The sequence below is a fragment of the Pundamilia nyererei genome, unplaced genomic scaffold (assembly GCF_000239375.1).
Source record: "Pundamilia nyererei isolate P.nyererei 1_Seehausen unplaced genomic scaffold, PunNye1.0 scaffold00251, whole genome shotgun sequence".
Classification (NCBI taxonomy): domain Eukaryota; kingdom Metazoa; phylum Chordata; class Actinopteri; order Cichliformes; family Cichlidae; genus Pundamilia; species Pundamilia nyererei.
In genome coordinates, this window is record NW_005187652.1 from 115,008 (window position 1) to 131,920 (window position 16,913).

The 16,913-nt window shown below is 38.0% G+C and overlaps 2 protein-coding genes across 3 annotated transcripts in view; one reads left to right on the top strand and one right to left on the bottom strand.

Moving 5' to 3' along the window:
- Nucleotides 1-5,532, top strand: part of LOC102211357 (excitatory amino acid transporter 2-like) — a 23,822-nt gene extending 18,290 nt beyond the window's left edge. For both annotated transcript variants that reach the window (XM_005749617.1, XM_013915048.1), the window contains exons 10-11: nt 1,981-2,191; nt 3,099-5,532. In XM_005749617.1, the coding sequence (XP_005749674.1) occupies nt 1,981-2,191; nt 3,099-3,170 (283 nt within the window). In that variant the 3' untranslated portion in view covers nt 3,171-5,532. The remainder of the gene's footprint in view (nt 1-1,980; nt 2,192-3,098) is intronic.
- Nucleotides 5,533-5,842: 310 nt separating this feature from the next.
- Nucleotides 5,843-9,069, bottom strand: LOC102211639 (mucin-5AC-like). The gene is made up of 5 exons (XM_005749618.2): nt 8,868-9,069; nt 6,793-7,584; nt 6,637-6,699; nt 6,469-6,547; nt 5,843-6,379 (listed from the first exon to the last, which is right to left on the bottom strand). Exons 1-5 carry the CDS (start codon nt 8,938-8,940, stop codon nt 6,202-6,204), a joined length of 1,185 nt encoding a protein of 394 aa, XP_005749675.1. The 5' UTR covers nt 8,941-9,069; the 3' UTR covers nt 5,843-6,201.
- Between the last annotated feature and the right edge of the window lie 7,844 nt (nt 9,070-16,913).

Here is a 16,913-nt window from a genome sequence, read left to right on the forward strand (position 1 = left end):
GTTTGTTTGTTTGTTTGTTTGTTTGTTTGTTTGTTTGTTTGTTTGTTTGTTTGTTTGTTTGTTTGTTTGTTTGTTTGTTTGTTTGTTTTGGGGGGATTTGTCACACTTCAGCATTTCAAATCTTTAACAAATTTAAACAAAGATAACTGGAGTAAAAGTGTAGTTTTAAAATGATCTTTCATTTATTAAGAAGAAAAAAGCTATCCAAATCTACCTACCTACCTAAACCTAATAACTGGCTTTGCCACCCTTGACAGCAAGAGTCTTTCACATTGCCTTGGAGGAATTTTGGCCCTCTCTTCTCTGTAGAATTATTTTAATTCAGCTATAGTGGATGGTTTTTGAGCATAAACCGCCTGTTTAAGATCATTTCAAAGCATCTAAATGCATCTAAAGAGTCCAGACTTTGACTAGGCCACTCCAGAGCCTTCATTTTGCATTCAGAGGTTGTTTTCTTTCTTTCTTTTTTTTAGCTATTCAGAGGTGCTGCTCAAGGTAGCTTGAGCTTCAGGGCATGAACTGATGGACCATACGTTCTCCTCCTGTTTTTTCTGGTAGAGAGCAGAATTCATGGTTCAGTTATGACATGTTGTCCAGGTCCTGAAGCAACAAAGCTGCCCCAGGCCATCAAACTACCACCTTCCACCACCATGTTTAACTGTTGGTATGATGCTCTCGTTATGAAATGCTGTGTTAGTTTTATATCAGATGCAATGGGATTCAAAGCTTCCAAAGACTTTCATCTCATCAGTCCACAGAATATTTTCTCTTAAGTCTTCATCAAGATGATTTTTATGTTGTCTTTGGTCAGCAGGCGTTTTTCGCCTTGGAACTCTCCCATGTATGGCATTTTTGCCTTTTTCTCACTGTTGCAACTTGAACTATGTCCTTAACTGAGGCATATGAAGACTGTAGTCCTTTAGCTGTTGCTCTGGGTTCTTTTATGACCTCCTGAGAGAGTGGTTGATGCACTCTTGGGGTAATTATGGTCAGCCCGCCACTCCTGGGAAGCTTCAGCACTGTTCCAAGTCTTCTCCATTTGTGGATAATGACTCTGACTGTGGTTTACTGAAGTCCCAAAGCCTTAGAGATGGCTTTGGAACTCTTGATAGGCGTCAGTGACTTTGTTTCTAAGTTGCTTCTTTATATCATGGCTTTTATTTATGAGCTTTCTTGATTTATCAGGAGTGGCAGGAATGAGGCCTTGGTTTGACTAGTGAAACTGAACCCTGCTTTACCAAAAATGTGGTTAATCACATTTAGTTCATGATTTAGCAAGGGGAATTGTTATGTTTTCATAGAGGCCAAATTAGGTTTAGGTTTAGCTTTTTTCCCTTGATAAAATGAATCATCATTTAAAACTCCCTAAAAACAAAATAAAGTGATTATATGTAAGGAATGGAGTATTTTAAGAATCTTGGAGTATTGTTCACAAGTGGTGGAGAGAGGAGCAGAAAATTGACAAACTAATTGGTGCTGCTGTAACAGTCCATTGTTGTGAAGCGAGAGCTGAGCATAAAAGCAAAACTATTGATTTATCATTTGCTCTACGTCCCAACTTTCACCTGTGGTCACAAGCTCTGGATTGTCACAAACACTGAGATCACAAATACAAGTAAGGAAATGAGCTTTCTATGAAGGCTGGCTGGTTCAGTCATTCAGGAGGGGCTCGGAGTAGAGCTGCTACTCCTCGAGAATGAGCCAGCTGAGGTGATTTGAGCTGACAAGGATACCTCCTGGGCATCTCCTGGGTGAGGACCGAGGGAGGCACCAGGGTAGACCCAGGCCTGTAAATGCCTCGGTGTTCCCCCAGATGAACTGAAGGAGGTAGCTGGGGAGAGGGAGATATAAGTGTCACTGCTTAGATTGCTGTCCCCACAACCTGGCCCCAAATAAGCAGTAGACAATTGATGGATGCATGCATGGATGGTGTTTTTATTCATCTAGTGCTTTTTTCTTTTTGTTTTTTTTAACATGTAGGGATCGTTTCCGTACGTCTGTTAATGTGGTTGGGGACTCCTATGGAGCAGGCATCGTGTACCACCTTTCCAAAGACGAGCTTGACTCCTTTGACGCCCAGCAGGTCCGGATGGACGACTTTGAGATGGCAAAGACACAATCGTTCTTTGAAAATAACACCAACCAGAATATGTACGCTCACCACAACTCAGTGTTGATAGACGACTGCAAGGTACATTTCACGTTAACGGACATAGAGACCTGTATGTAGCGCATCCTTCCCAGCTGTGTGTTTGTCTTTCTTTTTGTGTCTGTTACTCTTTTCTCTGTGGCTTCCTATGTTGGCGTATTGGTGTTTGTGTGAATAGTAAAAGTCATTCTTGACTGAAAAATGTCATCTTTAAAGTGGTGAAAAGCTAAATAAATATTTTTTTTATATTTATTTATTCACCTGTTGATCATATGAAAAAGCAGTTTTTGTGATACCAGGTTTATCAAAATTTGTTCACTTCTACATCATACATTGTTCTTATTGTTTATAAAAACTGAATCAGTTTATTTTAAAGGCTCAACACTAATCTAATTCATTGTCTCGTACATGTGGCATTTTTTTCTGTTTTATTTCATTTGCTTACTTAATTGGACATGTATTTATGGTAGCCCTGACCAAATTATTAGTTCTTACATTTTTAACCATATTTTCAAAGTGATTTTAGCCAGTGGTATACATAAAGACTGCTGTTTTTTCCATATCATCATCAATCATCCAAAGTGATGCATTCATTTAAGAAATGCCTGTTTCATGCCTCCTGTCTATACTGTAGCTAGATTTCTAAACAAACAACAGAAAAAAAAATTATTCACGTTCATTGCCTGTATAGTGATGAATATCTTTATTGTAATTTGGTTGGGGAGAGAATCCATTAAATACATGGCCAACTCTGGAAAAATGACTTAATGTACTTGTCTATCACTGCATGACAACGTGTTTTTGTCTGTCGGGGACTAACTAAACTCAGCCCCAAGGTCAATGGCCAACATGTAATGAAGCAATGGTTTCTCTGCTCCCAACCACTGACAGTCTGTCAGTAACAGTGCCTTGGTCACAACAGTTAGTTGTTCTTGATAATTGCTTACAGGTCACCATGGGCAAAAATGGCAACACTGCAGAATTCTCTCTTGTTGAGGAAGACCCATGGAAATGCGGGTAAAGCAGATTCAGATGCCGCTGCACCTTACATGAGTATTACTTTTACCTTCTGCCGACACAACTGCAAAAATACAAGCGACGACAAAAAGCAATCATATTAAGAAGAAGACATAAAAGAAAAGAAAAGAAAGCATTAAGGGGAGGTTAACAGAAGTCGGACAGATTTTAAAAATTCCTTTATCCATCTGGGTAACTGAATGGATCAAATCTTCACCCTAGATCAGATCTTGTGTTTGTATAACTTCTGCACAAACTGTAATAAACTTCCATGCACTTGTAGAGACAACATTCAGTTGACAACACTCAGGGCCTTACTTGGTGCTGCTGCAAGCTACCTGTCCTGTCAACGCAAACAAATTCTTCTACTCTGTGCAACATGTCATGTTTCTTTTGTACCAAACCATTTTCTTTGTAGCTTAAAGGAGGGTGTGTGACTGATGGCCTTGCTGCTTAACTTATATACGAGGAGCATGTGATATAAAAGGCATCAGAATCTGACAGATTTTATTGCTGAATTGTTGATACCATCAGCGGTTTCACAATTTGTAAGCTTATGGCAAAGAAAAGAAAAGAAACCAAAGCAAAGAGTGTCTTGTTGTTGAATTGCAGAGAAAGGTCATGGCAGTTAAACCTTGAATCACCTTTGACTGTTCAGCTCATGGGATTATTCCCTGATGTCACACACAAGGTCAGAGCTGATAAGTGAAGATTAGGATTTAAAAGCAGAGAGTGTGGCCTCTAAATGTAGCAACACAAAGTACAGAATGTGTTGCTGAAAGTAAAGCTCAAATAGATTACATAAAGGGTGTCCTCCCAGTTATTTATCCATATGTTTGTTTCTTTGTTTTTTGTATGTATGTCCTTAATGTATGGATAACTGGGTTTCTGTTAATAACCAAAAGTCTGCTGTGTCCTAGAAATCATGTGTGTACGAGTGTGTTTCTGACAGAGAGTGGGGGAGATTAACGAAAAGAAAAGGAACAAAAAACTGGAGGTTTAATGAGAAGAAGTGGGGATGTCTCTCAAACTCTCAACAGACCAGTGCATTGTCCAGTGTTTTATTTCAAACCGTTTATTTCTTTACTATATGACAACCTTGCCTTGATGATGTCACCTGCAGAGTGCAGTTAGTATGATCATGATCACTGAAGCATTTCTGGATGAAAGCTAGTATGGATTGTCGCGCTAGAATAGAAAAGAGTAACAGAAGTTTTGTGAGTGAGGATGGCTGGGCCTTCTTCACAAGGTTTTGTAGCATCTACAAAACAGATTTAGATAGAAATAACAAGCTTGTAATTACACCTACAGTTAATTAGCTATGGTCACGTCTGTTTAGCAAGTGCACACTAAATTCTGCCTCCAGCACTCGCATAAATCTGACGCTGTAACAACAAGGTCATTGGATGTTGGCTCAGTATGTACATGTTTGTGAGTTTCACTCTGGTGTTCAAAACTAGATGAAACTGGATTATTCATTTCTTTTTCATATAAGCAGAAGCTTATATAAATATATATATATAAATAAAAGTGCCTGCTTGCACTTTGTGTATATACTCTCTTTAGGTAAAAAGTGTACAAATCAAATGTATAGACTTGATATTTTTGTCATCATAATGGTTTTTGCTATTAACAAAATTTATATAATGACCATAATGATATACAACTTTGCAGTTATGCTAGAACAATGCTAATTCATTTATTTAACGGGCCATTAGTTATCTCAATAGGTTGTGACCTTAGGGTTATTCATTAACAAAGAACCCATTACATGTGTTTGTTTTTAAGAAAGATTGCAAATTGTTTTCTGGGAAAAAAGTCCACTATTTGTCAGTGTGGGTACAAATTGTTACTGACCCACTGCATATTTGGTTGCTTAAGGGTTCTGAGCAAGCTTATAAGGGTTTTTCAGTATGTGAGAATATGGGTATCTCTAAAGGGAAAGACTGCAGTAAGCCAGTCATTTGTCACTGATTTTCTTTATGCTTCTCCATTTCTTTAATTTATTATTGGTCATTGTTTTAGTTGATGATATGTTATTAGTCAACTGGCCTACCATAGCAAGTGTTTTCTATAAAGATGTAAGACTTGTACCATCTTTAGATGATTAAACTCCTATTTTGTATCTATGTTTGGGATTCTGTACACATGTCTGTCTGAGAATGCATTAAATATTTTCTTGTGTCTGACATTCATCATCATGCTAAGCTCTGACTGGCTAAATGGAAGTAAGAGTGAAGAGATTTGTGCTTCACCATCACATCACAAGAGCAAAAATATTCGTCTGAAAAATGGACCGAAAGTGTATAAATGTTTCAATGCATGTGTGTAAAGATTATTGTAAGCAAATAAATGTTTATTGATGAGCTACCATTGTGATTATTCCTCATAGGAGGCAGGATGCAGTACAGCACATGAATGTTCAGTAAGTGCATGTTACCACTGCTGAAGTGCTGTGCAGGCTCTCAAGAGGAACTAGACTCAGTGACCTGAGTACCATTCAGTACTCCAAGATTCCACAAAAAAAACAACAGAGCAGCTTAATATAAGTTACAGTCCACAACACAGTCTTCAATAAGATTATTACAGAAAATAGCTTTGTAACAAATGACACTTTTAACAAACAAAAAAAAGAAAAGGCCAGCTGGAAAAAAGGAAACCACATGAATTACAAAGAAAAACTGGGAAAAAAACACTGTAGAGAGTTTAGCTCCATTTGAAATAAATGACATTACCACACTTTACCTGACCAACACATAATTTAAAAATTAAAAAAGAAAGAAAAAAAATGTAATAATGCAATAAATAGACTAATCAAAATTTACTGCAACTATAAAGGTGTCATCAAAGTTTTTCAAAGTCAGTGGGGAAAAAAAGAAAAGACATATTGTTGTCATTCAGACAGGAATCAGAGGTGTGAGAGTCCACAAATCCCCTCTTGCTCCGCAGTTTGGACAATTTTGTTCCTCTTTTAAATTATTGTGCTTGAAACACAGTCTCACGGTTCTGTTTTTCAGAGGGTTTGTTTCTGGATCTCAGTATGAGGGACCATTTTCTGGAACATCTTCCAGGGGAATGACAGTGTACTCCCCTGAATGTCCATTCTCCTTGGGTTTCTCATTAGGCAGGAAAGTCTCCATCTCTCGCTCCCTGTTCTGGTTCGAGAGGTTATTTGAAGCCACTGTCAGATTTGCCTGGTTTGGTCCATTCCACCTGCAACATAAAAAACATTAATTAAAATTCTGTGCTTTGAGAAGATCTACTCAGATATGTTGTTCGTTTCTCTGACATATGAGTCTTACTTGTGTCTGGTTGCGATGGCAACACAGAGTATTACAAGTGCTGCAACACCAACGATAAAGCCAAGGATGATGATCCAATCTGGTCATATGGGAGAGGTGTGTTATAAAGGTGGAATGAGTGTTATTCATGTATTAATTGTGCAGAAGTGTGGTTTTTGTTTGACTCACCAGGTGTAACGTGTCCTTTGTGTGTCGTTTCAGTGTTTGTCGTCTGCGTCTGTGTCTGTGATGCTAATTGCACATAAAAATAGAATTGTAAACCCCTCCATATACACCACAACAATTTAACATAAGGGTACTTATTGTTAATTACAAAATATTTACCTTTAAAATTGTTCTCCTGATGCAGAATATTTCGATTTTGTTTTGATAGTATTGATGATACAGTGCTAGTTTCTACACTCGAGCCAGATGTCATAGTGGTGCTTTTAGAAACCAGTTCAGACCCTGAACCAGAATCCAGGTTTGTTGTGACGTCACTGGTAGAGACAGTAGGATCAGTAGTTTGCGAGAGGACGTTGTTGTTTGAAGTGTTGATTGACTGGTCTTCACTTGTCACTGATGTTGTGGTGGTATGGCTAAAGAGGGAAGGTGAGGTATATCCTGAACCTCTCCTCTTTAATATGTAATGCTCTGTGAAGTCTGACGTCGGAGCATGCGTTGCTGTTGTGGTATCAAGTGCGATGGGTATTGTTGATTCGACAGCACTCCCCTCAAACATGTAACTGTCTGTGGAGTTAGAAGTCGGCGCATTTGTGGCATTCGTTGTTGTGGTATTGAGTGTGAAGGCGATCGGTGATTCGTCACTGTTCTCTCCTAAACCACTGCCATCATTCACGGCACTCTCTATGAATCCAGAGCTCTGAGCATTTGAAATATTCAGCGTTGTGGTTTCATGCGGTGAGATGGACGTTGTTAAGATGTCACTGATCTTTCCAGCAGCACTTCCTTCGGTCATATCTTCAGAGTTGTAAACCGGTGTCTGTGATGCTTGAACTGTGGCACTTATTTTGGGTGTTTCAGTTGTAAGCGTAGGCGATGGACCAACAATGAACCCCTCCGTCATGGCATCCTCAAGAAAGCCTGCATCAGGGTTGGCAGGGTTCTGGGTCACAGCTAGGACAAAGAAAAAGGAAAAAATCCATGTATCATCTTAAGTGTTTACCTACTGGCTCTGACATGAGTAGGGAGGAAAGTTACCAAGCTTTGTTAAACACAAAAGGACCACACAGAGCTTATGTTGCTTCAGCCCAAAGTCTTGTGTTAGCTTGTTATGTGACCCGCTTTGATAAGGTGTGGTGAGAGACAGTAATAATTAACCTAGGTGACTATTCGTGTATTAGTGTGTTAACAAAAGAGAGACAGCTCCATCAAAGCATCAGTTTTAATACCACGCCAAATAAACCAGGCCAACATAACTGCTTTCTGTCTTTCAAAAAGTATTAAGCCATTGTTAGGATTTTGTGTCACAAAGGAAGGAAGTCACATATCTTCTGGTAAACCATTATAATTGCTGGTGAATAGAAAACATTTAAATTTTTATTTAATTGCTTCTTTCCTCAAATATTTCTATTTTAAGATACTTTATAAGTTAATTCATTCTTATATTTACCTGACATCTACAACTACTTGGTATTTTTCAAGTAGACCTTACATTAGCAGTATCTTGGAGCATGAATTGAGTTGTTAGCAGTTCTACTACCAAAGGTCCCCCTTAACCTTGTAGCCCATATTTAAAATGCTTTATGTTGTTAAATGCCACTTATACACTGATGGAATAGTGTAAGTAAACCAATGAAACTATGTATAGTTTAGATTTATACAGAAAGAAAGGAGGGATGAATGAAAGAAAGCGGCTCAGCTCAAATCACACATCTCCACTCTACATTTCTGCCCAGTCACATTCAGCTCTGGTGTTCCCTATGAGATTACATGTGTAACAGCTCTTCGCTGATCTTTGGTTTCAAGACAAATTCATTAATGCACCTCCTGGAACAGAACATTTCACAAAGACTTCTGTGTGTAATTGAGCTCTGCCAATGAGACCTGTGCACTAACAATGAAATGTGACTCGTTAAGGAAGTGCCATACTTCAAATATAAAGAGAAATTTAGGTAGTAGCAGGAGAGTGCTGACTAAAGAGAAAGGCTCGACAGGAAGTGGTGAACTTTCAGTTGATATAAAGGAATTACTTTGTCTGAGACAGAACACCCTTTGCTCCTAAATCTTGCGATGGAATCTTTTTTATACAGCATCATTCATCATCAATTAATAAATAGCTTTGTTGTGGTTGTTTTTACAGTTTAACTGTCAAAGACAAATCCACATTGAAATAAAAAAGCTGAAAATTCTGCTAAAAACAATTTACTACAATACTTATTAAAAAAAATACCACTTACTATTAACAGGTGTTGAATGAACAGCAGCAAGGAGTCCCAGAAGAACTCCCAAAAGAAGATTCCTCATCTTCATAATAGAGAAAGGTGCTAAAATCAAGGATTGGAAGTAACTAAGAGCCAGCTGGAACTATATTGCACAGTGAACTGATACTTTGAGCCAGATAAATCATGCCTTTTTATACAGCAGCAGGTCATAACAGCACAAAAGCTAGCGTCACAGAAACACACAAGAGCTCAGACACACCTTTTGACACGCCTTCTTCCTTATCCACTTTCTCACGGTTTTTTTCTCCCTCAGGCACAGCACTCATGTCAAAATTACATCAATGTAAAGTTCCTGCTCAGGATTTTCCTTGTCTAGTGAAAGTTCTAACAAATGCGCTGCATGATGGGATTCGGTTATCATTTATTGCAGGGCTGTATCACATGAAGGCAAAACAAGAACATTTTTTAGTGTGTAGTAGTCCATGTGTTTCTGTTATGTTTCTGTGGTGTTTAACAGGGGCCAGAAAAAGTTGAAAGAAAGTGCTACACAAACATATGCACCAAATGTCAAAACAGTATCAGTATCCTAATCTATAAACCTACTAAGATTATATAAGAAATGGAAAAATACAGTTTGCATGAAATACTTGCAAGGACCTGAGCCTGTCACTAAAGGGGTAGGTGCAATTTTTTTTTAAATTGACCTACATTTAAGTATGACATGTGGATTTCTTTTTTTTTAACAAGAAAGATACACGCGGGAACTTATTCTGACACATTTGAATCTGTTAAAAGCCTAATAAAGTTAGCCATTGTTGCCTTTGTTTGAAAGGAGTGTATGAGTGTAAGATTACATCTCTCCATGTCTGGTAATGCAGGCTAGAAGCATGCAAGAGAAAAGAAAAACATACAAGGGATCATTACTGATTGCTCGGGTGTTATGTAATGCAATCCAACCAGCAGTTGAATAATAGGGAAACTCAGGTGAAACTCTGGGTACCATGTAAAAAAGCCTTCACAGAAATGGAAAAATCTGTTGATGACAGAAGAGAGGCTTGGAAACTGCTCAAGACTCAGTTAGACAAATGATACATTATGTGCAGTTCTACAGATGCATGAGACAACACATCATTTTTTATCACTGCTTTCTTATCATTCTATCTTCCATAACCATGTCACAGAAGAAGCCTGGCATTTTAACAAAACAAGGCAATACATTGTTGGCCTGGTTTCATAGTTTTAATATCCAATTTTTGACTTCACTAGGAAGATTTTTGTTACAATCTCAGCTGAATATCACCTTCCTGCAGGCAGTGTGTGCTGTATATAATAGCACTTGTGATATGCTGGTATCTGATGGAAATTGATGCATGCGTCACAGCAAGACTATTGCCTCAGGTGTTCTGGCGCATTCGTGAAGTTGTGACATTCGTCATGAATTACTCAGCGTGTGTGGGTGAGCTCTTGTCCAGACTTGTATTCCACACCCAGTAGAGGCTTGTTTCTGTTACTGTTAAGAATGGAATTTCACAATTTGTTAGCTATGATGCACAGTAGGAAGAATCACCAGGCTAAAACACAAACCAGACGGTGCAAGTGATTCAATGATAATGAGGTACAATGCATGGAAGTCTTTCACATAGTTTGGTAGAACTATAGTCACGATTAAATTGTTCAGTTGAACTTTTAAGAGTATTTTGAGCTTTCAGATTATAGCTATGGTAAATGGACTGGTTCTTATATAGAGCTTTTCTACTCTATCAGAGCACTCAAAGCACTTTACCTCATTCAGCCACTCACACCAGCACTTTTTTCTATGCTCTTTCTATGTAAGGGCTTTCTGTCACACAAATATGTATCCATCTGAGTGCAACTTCAATTCAATTCAATTCAATTTTATTTATATAGCGCCAAATCACAACATAAGTCGCCTCAAGGCGCTTCATAAGCATAACTCAGCATAACTTGAGGTTAGCATCTTGCCCAAGGATTCTGGAGAAGTTGAAGCAATGGCAAAATGTGGAAAACGAAGCACAACTATGGGTTTCATCATCCTTAAGACAATATTAAAGGAGCCCTTAATATTGGGGTGGGGATACATGAATGGACAAACAGTAGCACACTTACAAAACAGCATGGCTTTTTTCAAGTGGCATATTCACTGGGTTTGTGCAGACCAATTAGCAACCATTCTTTGTTCCCTCTGCCTTACTGTTATCATGTTTCATACCATTGTTCCCCTCTTCAAAATCCCAAGGCATTCAAACCCAGTGACCTACACACTGCAACTCTCGAATTCATTTCCATAAGCATTTTTGTTTAATTGAAATGGAATCACTATATTTACTGGATGTTTCTAAAACTTTTATGCATAAATAACTCTGCATGTAATTCCACTGTATAGACATGACCACACGCTTATACATAACTACTGATTGTATTTTAAATTAAAACCATGATTGCATGACTTTTATTTTAAGTCAGAGCTTTCAACGCTGTGTTTGGATTTAACATACCATGGTGGGAAGCAAAGAACAATAATGCTCAATATGATCAACTGAAGAAGAGCTCTAAAAAACAAAACAAAGCAAAACAAAAAACCTAATAAATAAAAATTTACTTTGTGAATTTAAGATTTGTAAAATTAAAAAAAAACTAGATGCTCATCAAAATAAAAAATACTGTTTAAAATGACCATGAGAAATAATTCTCCAGGCTTTCTGAAGGTGCTTCAAAGTTTTTCTTTGGACATTACTATTTCAGTCATTTTCTGTCCAGTCCTTTTACCATTTTTTTTGTTTTCAAGCCACTTAAGACTGATCTGTGAAATCCTTCATGCATAAAAAAGTTACCCAACTAAATGGATGAACAACTGTTGTTTCTACACATAACAGAAAGCCTAGCAAAGAACAAATTTTAAACTTCACTTTATTACAAGTAATCTTTCAAAAAATAATACTTTTCCTATTTTTTTCAGTCGACTTTGATTCGATAGTTGATTTATGCACCAAAAAGTGTCATGGTCCCTGTGCCTCTCTGGCTTACTCATGTTGGCCACAAGTTTGTTCTGTTTTTTCTCCTGCTTGCCTGGGTGGAGCTCATTGTGGGCTCTCACCCTTGGCCCACCCGCCAGCAGTGATTACTACACCTGTTGCTGATCAGGCAGCGTCCCTCTGGACTATTTAACGCTGCGGCACAGAGTAGTCGGTGCTGGAACGTTGAACCTACCGTGTTTGTCTGCACTTGGATCCATCTGTTAGCCGGGACAGAAAGGAGATTTTCAATGGCCTATTATAGTCAGAGTATGAGTCTCTACAACTGTCTCTAAAAAATTTGAGGTAACTAGAGAAGCATATGACAAAAGAAAAAGTGTCAGGTCTAAAAACAATTTCTATACAGTAGATGCAAAAGTCATGTCCTTAGGGAAATGAAAACAGAACAATGTTTTCACTGGTTCTTCAGTTGATCCATCTACTGTTCACTGCAGCCTCATCAGAAAGTGGCCTCAGTGGAAGGGTGCTTTCAAAAAGCCATGGTGTGATGAATCCAAATGAGAAATTGTTGGCTCATATCATCTGCAGCATGTATCAGGGAGGTCGGGAATGAGGTACTACAGTGAATGTCTTCTCAGCTCTGTCATGGTTTGAGATCTTGTCAAAATTAATGGAATTCTGTACATAGAAAAATATGTTTTTTTTAGCATGACAATGGTCCCAAACACACATCCAATGCAGTAAAAGCATACCTCAATAGAAACACACACAGTGAAACAATATGAGCCATGGATTGGCTTCCCCAGAGCTCGGACCTCAACATTACTGAAGCAGTGTGGGAACATCTACCTAGAAGGAAACAAAAGGTAGCCAACATCAAAAGAAAAGCTTTGAATGTTCTTCAGAAAGCATGGAGAAATGACAAGAAAGCTTGCCTAAGAGAGTTCAGACTGTGCTGAAGAATAAAACTGATCACACCAAATATTGACTTTCAAGCTTCTGCTGCTGATGTCAGCTGGACACACTGCAGATCACCTTTTTCTGTGTTGTTTATATAACACTGGGCAGTGTCTCTGAGCCACCAGAGTGAACAGTTCCATGTGTCTCTCACAGATTGGCTGGTTCAAATTATTGTAGGTTTACAAGTCAATACTACTACACCTGTAGTATTGATCTACAGGTGTAGTTTTTACCTTACTGTCCAGTTTTCCGGTATTTCCATGAATGTTTGCAAGTTTCACTAAAGCATTGCTCATAAAGAAATGATGGATTTCTCAAGACTTTTGCACAGTGCCGTATATTGAAGGCAATGACATTCTCCTCTTCCGTTTCACATTTCTCTTGCAACAAAAAAATCTATTGCTTGTTCTAACCATTACTTCCTTGTTCAGCTCTGGACTGGAATTCTGTTATATGGGTTAATCTTCGCTGGAAAACGGATCAGACCTGCTAACAATTCTGAGGAAGTACACAGTTATGAGTTGTGACCCTATCTGGATGACATTCCAACCTCAGAGGCCCCATATTGCCTGGAAGCAACAAGAAGGAAAGCAGTTTAACTGGAGGGCAGATAGAATGGGACTCTGCCAAATAATTTTCTTCCTTATCAACCAGCCAGTAGTTTTATTTAGGTAGGGATGTACAGAAATGTTTCAGAAAAAGGAACATGTATATAACCTGTTCTAAATTACTAAATGGTGTTTTTGTTTCTGTTTAGGCAGGCATTTTTATTTTTATTTTTTTGTGCTGAACATGCAATTGGCCGACTATGTGCTTCACTGAACATGTGATAAAACATTACCTGGCATAAAACAAAAAAAAATGCGGGTAGGGTGCCGCTCCTTTAAGTTGTAAAGTAACATGGGAAAAGTCATCACATCATGGAAACTGCACAAACAAACAGCCAGTCCACTTTGTTACTGTCGGTACACCAAAAGGAATATTTGATTAATAAATAAATAAAATCAAGAGACAGGCCCTTTAACAAACATACTATCTTATAGATCTCTAATATGACCTTTGACTTTGACATCTTCAGCCATTCCTCCTTCCCTTTTTTTTTCTTTTCTTGCATGTACTAAAGGTTTTAAATATCCCACAACATTTCAGTGTGATTCAAAAATGTTTCTTGTTGTAGCTTGGTTGCTGGTGTGCTCAGGATCATTATTCTGCTGAAAGCTCCAGTCAAATACTTTAAAAATATGGCCTTGCATTATCTTCAAGCTCTCTTTGATATGAGGCCTAATTTATAGATGAATCAATGACGGACCAGTACCTGAAACCACTTTCACACATGCACTGCAGCCTTGAACTTTTGCAGACATTACCCAGCAGAGCTGTATGTTAGAATGCAAATGTCAGACTCAGTTGGTTCAGACATTAAACGGTCTTTCCCCTCGCCAGCTCACAACTTCAAAGTCTGTGTGATGTCTAATTGAACCCATGTAAAAATAGTCCAGGTAATTGTCCATTTAGTGAATTCACAGCGAGCGAGTGGGCGTCATGTGTCCTGCCTCCTGCGGGTTCTATCCAGGCGTGTAAAGCAGACTATCTGTGAGCTGTGAGCTACATGTGAGAAAGGACAGCTGCTGACAAGATCCTCAACTGATTGTCCCAACATTGCCAGGAGTTTGTGTGAAATCAAAGAGACTCCAACTCATAGAATTTCTAACACCATGCTTCACAGTTGGTATGAGGTTTATTGGCAAACTGTGTTTTATTCTAATATTCTTTTTGCACTGCAAAGACTGCGGGGGCCATGCGTGATGAAATTTTCAGATTCTCATAACTTGGTGAGGGAGCCAAGTCTGGACAAATCTGAAGTTGTCTGCTCTTTTGCTGCTTTATTTATCTGCATTTGAAAGATATTTCGATCTTGGTGTAAAAAGCTTGTTTATTATGGTCTCACGTAGGAACCCTGTTTCCAAACCTCTGCTCCACTGGCTCAGGCTTTTTAAAATGCAGCAGAGATTTTTTCTCATGTTTTCTTAATCAGCAGAATTCCCTAAAAACTATTGAGGTGTTTTCATCATATGTATTTTCTTGTAAGAGATTATCTTTTTTTCCCTTTAAAGACAGGACAGATTATGTTTTTAAGCAATGCTTTTCAGTAAAGCATACAAACACTATGCCTCTGTGGTGTAGTGGTTAACACATTTGCTTTACGAGTGAACGAGCCTTTGTTTGATTATGGACAGAGACCCAAACCTGGGAATTGGGAAAACAGCATCAGGAACATTTGGTGTAAAGTTTATGCCACTGTGATGACCCTTTTGGAAAAAAACGAGTGAAAGTACTTCTTATAAAGAGACATGCTAATGATTAAATACATGTTGTGTATGATACTGTCTAAAACTCTGCTATTCGTGGCAAAGTCACACAAGAGTAAAAATAGCTGGCATCATCTTAATGATTGGTTTGCACTTTTTCACATCTGGCAACCAAGTGCAGCAAGCAACCAATGGCTCAACCAAAGGTTGAGCATGCAATTCGCTCAGCCTCTGGGCAGCCACGTTTGCTCCCACCTGGCGGGAAGCAACCTGTCTCCGATCACGTTACAACGCTGGCTTACTGCACACATCCTCAGAGAACTGGTGAGAGTTTGTAAATAATCAGATGGTGCAATCAGTCAACTCGTTTGTGACACATTTCTTTGCATTTTTTCACGCATCGCTGGTTGCATTGTGGTTATACTCCAACATAAAAGCAACGCAAGCAATCACTTTTTGTGATTGATTGATGATTTTATTAAAAATGACTTAAACTGTTTTCTTTGCTTCTGTGTTTATAATAGCATAACAACACTGCTCCAAAACCCAGAGGTGGATTATTAGAACATCTGTGCTTACTTTAATATAGGAACGGTAGGAGCATTTAGTTGCATCATACTTCACAACTAGGCAACCAAATCTTAAATGACCATAAACAAAAAGTTAATTTTGTATATTACTTTATTTCACCTTATGAAGAAGTACTGCTTTAAAGCAAACAAGCAATGAGTGCTTGTTCATATATGTCACAAAAGTCAAGTTGATCCATTGATTCTTTTTTTCTTTCACAGGCTTTCTGCTTTATTAAAAAATAAAAATAAAAAATAAACCCTACTGGATAGTCTGACTTTACTGTTGCTTGGTCATATATAGGATTAGGTTAATGAAAATGAAAAGCTACTTATGCATAGAATACATTTCTATGCATAAGTAGCATAGCACAGTAATCATGTTTTTATCTTGTTTAACATGGAGGAATTATGCCAGCGTATAAACAATTCCCTCAGTCAAAAAAAAAGAAAAAGAAAAAAGATTATACTTGGTTATAATGTAAAATAAATTCCCAGAACAAGTTTTTTTTAATCTTATCATATTTACATGTTATCCTTTTTGTTTAATTAAGTTGGAATTCTGTTTTCCTTGTTGTTCAAATACATTTCTAGCTTGCTTGGCAATATTATATTATACTATAATATTATTGTTAGATATTTCATTCCCATTAAAATACTGTGGCCACGAAAGTGACTGGAACACTACCAGTGATTTGGATAGGTGAGTGAATACTTTTGGCAATACAGTGTACATCTGTTCCTTATGACATAATACATGATCATATATCATCACTCCTATACTCCATGACTGTGAACTCTGTCACCACTGCTGGATAAAAAGATACTCACAGACATGGCATGTGTAGTTTTGCATTTTCAAGCTTCCCTATTGCCACCTTTTTTCCATGGTTTGACCCACAGAGATGGTTCTAAAATCCATCTGAATGAATATGGATCATATTTGACCCAGGAAAGTCTCAGTGTATAAATTTTGTATATTTTGGGTCAGTTTAGGAAAGATCATCAAATATCTAGCTAATGGCATTTAGAGCATTTATCTATGTATTTACTATTTGGCCATTTTTAGGTAACAGTTGCACAAATCCTACTCCTCCACTTACCTCAGCTAGAGGAAAACCCTCATTGATGTCTGACAGATTAAAAAGTGACCAATGTGGGAACTTTCACAGAGTGCCCACAGGGCTCTTTGAAGTCTCTCTTCCCCATACACAATAGGATTTTGAGTGA